General features: G+C 47.0%; 1 protein-coding gene across 1 annotated transcript; it reads right to left on the bottom strand.

The window, feature by feature from the left end:
• Nucleotides 1-775: 775 nt before the first annotated feature.
• asb6 (ankyrin repeat and SOCS box containing 6) lies at nt 776-4,458 on the bottom strand. The gene is made up of 6 exons (XM_084439787.1): nt 4,048-4,458; nt 3,050-3,231; nt 2,814-2,920; nt 2,300-2,408; nt 1,985-2,071; nt 776-1,792 (listed from the first exon to the last, which is right to left on the bottom strand). Exons 1-6 carry the CDS (start codon nt 4,218-4,220, stop codon nt 1,068-1,070), a joined length of 1,383 nt encoding a protein of 460 aa, XP_084295913.1. The 5' UTR covers nt 4,221-4,458; the 3' UTR covers nt 776-1,067.
• Between the last annotated feature and the right edge of the window lie 2,231 nt (nt 4,459-6,689).

The following is a 6,689-nucleotide window of genomic DNA, read 5'->3' on the forward strand; positions in this document are numbered from 1 at the left end:
ACAGAAGGTTTGACATACAAAAGACGATGGCATGGCTTATGTACAGTTGACCTCTCTGTATGCTGTCTGGACCCAAATCAAAGTATTGGTCTCGTTGCAACGTTCTTATGTGGTTTGAGTGTCCCCCCTCCCTCGTCTCTTCTCCGATAAGACTGTCTCTCTGTTCTTATGTGGTCTGAGTGTCCCCCCTCCCTCGTCTCTTCTCCGATAAGACTGTATCTCTGGTCTCTTCTGTGGCCTTGTTTTGTCACATTAACCTACGCCGCCTCGGCGCCCAGGCCTTTATCTCTAACCACAACAATGGTGTTTGGCCCAGAGTGTGATTGGCCCAGAGTGTACCAGCCATGGAATGTCTTTATCTCATAAGTCTATGGAAGAGGGACACCGTTTCTTACCGAAAACTCAAGCCGACAGCCATACTCAGAGGTCAATCATCATAATTAGGAAATAGCTAACAGGATCATATTAAAAGGCATTTCTCTGAAACTCAACCATATTCAACAGGAGCATTTGTGCGCGTGCACACAATTGTTCTGATGTGACCTTTTTCCATTCAGACGATTCGCCACACACACTCACGTGCGGTGTTCGCGGTAGCGGTGAACTACTACTATCTACTACTGTGTGGCCTACAGTACATGTTTGGCCTGACAACGTACCTTATAGTCACAGTGCCTTAATCTTAATGTGCCCTCACAAATGTTCTAGACATTTTATTATTTTAAAATAAGCACAATGAAATCGGATAATGTAGGCTAATATAGTTAGGCAGAGAAGCTAATCTACCACACATTAGTGCATAGAAAATTCACCAGAATACAGGAAATTGGTGCCCAGAATTTCCTGGGGGAGGACCCCCAAACATTTTGGTCCAACGACCTTATTTGTGTGAACTTTTGCGCCTAAAACTGAAAATCAAAGGCTCCAATGGTAAATGAGAGGCATAACAGATTGGTGTTTTAATTAATATATGTGCTATATCATTACAATGTACAACAGGACCCTTCACTGTAATCTCATGCTCAGATACTATAATCTAAACATGGCGGCTGGTGAAGAGTGCGTCCTCAGTGTAGGGTTCTCTGGGGGCTGAAGCAGTCCCACCCAGGCTTGTTCTCCGGGAGCAGGAAGTCCTTCAGTCTGTCGGGGAGGGGCAGGGCCCTCACCCGCTCGTCCAGGGGCCAGGGCTGGAGGTGGCCCCTGATGAAGGCCCTGCAGAGGGACTGCAGGGGCAGGGGGCTGGCCTCCTGCGCCACCGCCCGCCTGTGGAGGTCCAGCAGCGCGTGGGCGTGGGCGTCCCGGCCCGGCTCGGGCAGCTTCATGCCGGGAGGCGGGGCCAGGCTTGGCGAGGACACCTGGGCCATGTCCAGCAGAATCTCGGCCTTCTCCAGGAGCTCGGACGCCTGCCGCGCGTCGGCGCACTCCCGCAGTGCCGTCTGGAGCCTCTGGAACAGCAGTCCGTAGCCCGTCCAGCAGGGGGCGCCGTGGCGGGGGCAGTGGAAGGAGGCGCCGCTCTGGAGCAGCAGCACCGCCAGGGGGAAGAGCAGGTCGAAGTGCTCCAGGCTGGTCTGGGTCAGGGAGGCCTCCCCGTACTCCTCCTCGTCCCCGTCACCTGAGCCCAGGCAGCAGCTGGGGTCGGCGCCGTGGACCAGCAGCAGCCTGGCCACCCTCAGACAGAAGCGTCCGATCTCGGCCGCCTCCTCCACGCTGGACTCCAGGGCCTCCTCTACTAGGAAGACCAGCGAGGACACGGCTGTCTCTCTGTCCAGCGTGGCCGCGCGGACGTCTGCACCTTGGGAAAGAAACAGAGAGATGAGCTTGGTGATCTCAGCCACTCAACTGAAATGTCCACTTGTAATTGGAATTATCTATCTGGCTCTGTGTTAGATATAGAAGTCACTGAAATGCACGGTTGTTCAGGTGATTTAAGAATGCCTGTTACAGTTTGTATACGGAGAGGAAGAGGGTTGTCTTGCAGGCCTACCTCTCTGGAGCAGGAGCTGGATATTATCGGCGTTGCGCACCGTGAGTCCATCACTGCTTGCCAGGGCATGGAGCAAAGGTGTTTTCCCTTTGGGGACAAAAAACCCCACCTCAGTTTACAAAATATGTAAGGGATAACGTATGGCCAACCGAATTATTATCGAAAAACGAGAACCAGACAGTGCTTTCTGAACCTTGAGGCGAAGCCGACGAAATAACTGACGTTCTGGACCATCGTCCAACCAGAATCGAGTATTTCAGAGAGCCGTGCGAGAATGCCTCTTCTCAAGGTTGCTCGTAAATGATCTGGACTCACCGTTTCTATCCCTGGCGTGCACGTCAGCGCCCAGATCCAGCAGCGCGCGCAGGCAGGGAAGTCTCTCAAACTCCTCACTCGCCAGGTCCAGGGGGCTACTCTCATGGATCTGCACCACAGAATCACAATCAAAATAATACACACTAAAGCTGTGTTCGGAATCGCTCCCTATTCGCTATATCGTGCACTATATAGGGCGTCAGCCATTTTGTTTGTAGTGTCCGCGGGATTTTCGTTCCCTATATAGTCCACTATTTATTACCCACAATTCACCTTGATTTGCAGGGAACAGTGCATGTACCCTACATGTTCTCCGTTCCCTAGGTAGTTCACTACATGGTGAACCCTATCTAGGGAATAGGGAGTGAGGGAACGAGGGAGCGATTCCGAACACAGCTTATGTATGAGACAACTCTGGGATGACATTTAAAAGTTACATTTCACATAACAAGCAGGGAAACTGTTTCACTCAATGGACATAGCTTAGCGTCTGCAAGCTGAACGCTACACTCACCCGATCTCTCTTCTCAATGTCAGCGCCCTGTCCAATCAGCATTCTCACCACGCTGGGTCTGTTCCTCAGTACTGCCATGTGAAGTGGGTTGTAGTATGACACCGGGTCTGTGGACCAAGCATTGACTTTGAATAAACACATGCATATTACATGTGACTAAGCACTTTTTGGATAGGAACAGTCCGATACTGCATGTTTACTGATGAATATTAGTCAGACCACTCCGATCTTCTTACCTTCAAAGTTGAGATCGGCTCCGTAGCGCAACAAGACTTCTGCATCCTTCACCCGCCCCATCTCTGACACCTTTAACAGAGCATAGCTGATGCCCTCCGCAAACACAGGCGACTGGGACCACTTCTCCAGCAGCTCCACTAGAGAGGCACACACACTGTCCTCGTCCGCTGGGCTACTGCTCCTGTCAACAACAGCACAACACAGGAAGTTATTAGAGAGAAACAATGACAATTTTTTGAAACCACACACATCTGCCCACAATAATCCAAGTCACAAAGTTGTTACTGGACACACATTTACCTCTCATCTCCTTCTTCCAGACCCACAACACACACATTTACCTCTCATCTCCTTCTTCCAGACCCACAACACACACATTTACCTCTCATCTCCTTCTTCCAGACCCACAACACACACATTTACCTCTCATCTCCTTCTTCCAGACCCACAACACACACATTTACCTCTCATCTCCTTCTTCCAGACCCACAACACACACATGTACCTCTCATCTCCTTCTGCCAGACCCCCAACACACACATTTACCTCTCATCTCCTTCTTCCAGACCCACAACACACACATTTACCTCTCATCTCCTTCTTCCAGACCCACAACACACACATTTACCTCTCATCTCCTTCTTCCAGACCCACAACACACACATTTACCTCTCATCTCCTTCTTCCAGACCCACAACACACACATTTACCTCTCATCTCCTTCTTCCAGACCCACAACACACACATTTACCTCTCATCTCCTTCTTCCAGACCCACAACACACACATTTACCTCTCATCTCCTTCTTCCAGACCCACAACACACACATTTACCTCTCATCTCCTTCTTCCAGACCCACAACACACACATTTACCTCTCATCTCCTTCTTCCAGACCCACAACACACACATTTACCTCTCATCTCCTTCTTCCAGACCCACAACACACACATTTACCTCTCATCTCCTTCTTCCAGACCCACCACACACACATTTACCTCTCATCTCCATCTTCCAGACCCACAACACCCAGCACAGCATCCACCAGTGGCTGGTACTCATAAACGATCCTGCGGAAGCCATGGAGGAAAGGCATGGTCCTAGAGCCCGCCCTGTTCAGCCCCTCTGCTGCTAGCACGCTGGACACACAATAGAGTCCAGCTCTATTCATTCCACGGGTCGGTTCTCCAACAGATAATGCTTATCTGTGTTCTCCAGACAAGTCAAGGATATCGGGCTAAGTTAACGACGTTTAAGCATCTAGCTAATAGTAACTGATAAGTAAAGCTACGTTGATGTTGACGATCTAACTAAGCTCCAGCTATCACGCACTAAATATAGCAAAATAAATTAGACGAAGCCTATTTTGAGACTGATTCACTTTGTTAGCCTAAAGATTGTTGAGCCACTCTGCCTTTATTTTACCCTTTCAAAGCTGTAGCTAAATGTTGAAGTTGTACACCCACTGGTCCCTCAATGTTTTCCTTCCCCAGTAGCACTAGAACCGTTCTGATAGGTTCCCCCTCAGATCAAGTACCTACTTTCCTTGTCTCCTATTTCTGTCCAAACGGAGTGACAGGTAATAAGAGTCTTAAGTTGATATGCCTTTATTCAAAGTCTGTAACAAGAGCACACACATGTATATATTGCTTGAGTTGGAGAATATTTGCACAACACACGAGCATGATGTTTTTCTTTCACTTTCCAATGCAGACAGTCACGAACAGTGCATGTAAAAAGCTTGCCATTAAAATGAGCCACGTGATGAGACATGGATTGACACCAACTAGAGAGCCCAGAATATAGAAGAAGAAGACAGTGAACAACGTGTGATAACTGGCAAATATCCGCAAGCTAAGACGAGGTCTCGGGTGATCCAGGCTCTGGCAAGCCGCTGCTCTCTTGGGGAATGTTGCTCTCTTGGGGAATGTTGCTCTCTTGGGGAATGTTGCCCTGTTGGGGCAGTTAAGGAGATAGTGGTGCCCCAGCCTCCCAATCAGATCCTGACGAGAGCACAGTGCACTCATACGTCCTTCCAGCTGAATAATAGAGATTGTCACAGTATTATGTTAAACAGGTCCCCATAATAGTAGTATCTTAATTACTTCAGGGAAATTCCACGGAATTTCTTTGCAGTTTGGAGTCTTCACTTACCCACTTATTGATATGTCTTGCAATCCAAAACATTATGTAGACCAGCGCTGCATTCTCATAGCTTCTGACAGGCTGCGTCTGGGGGTCGCCTTGATACGCGATATCAAATTTTCGAAGTTCGTTGATGATCTGTAACAAGGAAACAATTGTGTGAGGACTAAATATGGCACAGTGTAACATACTAAAACAATATTGTTGATGTTCTCACAGTGTAACATACTAAAACAATATTGTTGATGTTCTCACAGTGTAACATACTAAAACAATATTGTTGATGTTCTCACAGTGTAACATACTAAAACAATATTGTTGATGTTCTCACAGTGTAACATACTAAAACAATATTGTTGATGTTCTCACAGTGTAACATACTAAAACAATATTGTAGATGTTCTCACCTGCATTCTGCCAAGGTCAGTCAGGAGGATAAGGCCATCCTCACACTGAACACAGTCAGGCAGCTGTTTGGATTCCTCATTCATAGACTTCATCCTCAAATGACCTGGATTAATCTTAAAAAATAAAATATATACATTATTATATATTATATATATACAGTGCGCATGCACTTACCAGTACATACCCAGTACTTACAGGTAAGTAAGTACCCCGTACTAACTGTAAGTACTGGGTATGTATCAGTAAGTACTGGGTAATACACATTTAATTAACGCATAATTAATTAATAAATCAATCTAATCAACACGTTAAATTGGCAGCCCTAGGGCCTGATGTGTGTGTAATATAGATAGATATATAGATAGATACACACACACACACACACACACACACACACACACACACACACACACACACACATTTGGTCATACAGTACATTATACACTCTTCTCACATTGAAAATCTGACTGAAGTAGTTCACAGCTTTATCCAGGAGCTCCTCAGTCAACGTAGGGCAGGCATGTTGACATTCACTATCTTTTGTGCTGTTTTGGATTATAGTTGATCTGATGTTAAACCAGGCACCGAGGGACTGCAGAACATTAAACTTGGCTCGCTGATCCAACATCGTTGTTGTCGTTTGTTGAGCCTGCAGCACCCTCTGGATCAGTTTCAACACCTACAAAGTAATGTGAAATCATACCAAGTTTCAATTTCTACAGTCTTGTACAGTATAGTTCCGTGGTGTATCATCCATCGTTTAGGTATTTTAATCAGTGTTAGTCCCTTTTTCTCCTATAGGGGGTCACCTCAGTGTACACGTCCGCTTCAAACATCAGTGTGTGGTGAGAGAGAGGACGTTCCTGAGAGGTAGTCCGAGTCTTGAGCGTTGCTCCTGTCTCCACGGCAACCTCTGTGTGAGATAACAAGCCCACGAGGCAGGAGGGTTGTTTACGCTCATTCATTAGCATCTTCTCTCCTGCAAACAGGAAGAAAACAAAAAAGCACCGAACGCTCGGATGTTTTTCTCTTGAATTGCTCATTGTGCTTGTGAGGATATTCAAGATTCAAGGTCAGTGTATTGTCA

This window comes from Borostomias antarcticus (assembly GCF_949987555.1).
Source record: "Borostomias antarcticus genome assembly, chromosome: 6".
Taxonomy (NCBI): domain Eukaryota; kingdom Metazoa; phylum Chordata; class Actinopteri; order Stomiiformes; family Stomiidae; genus Borostomias; species Borostomias antarcticus.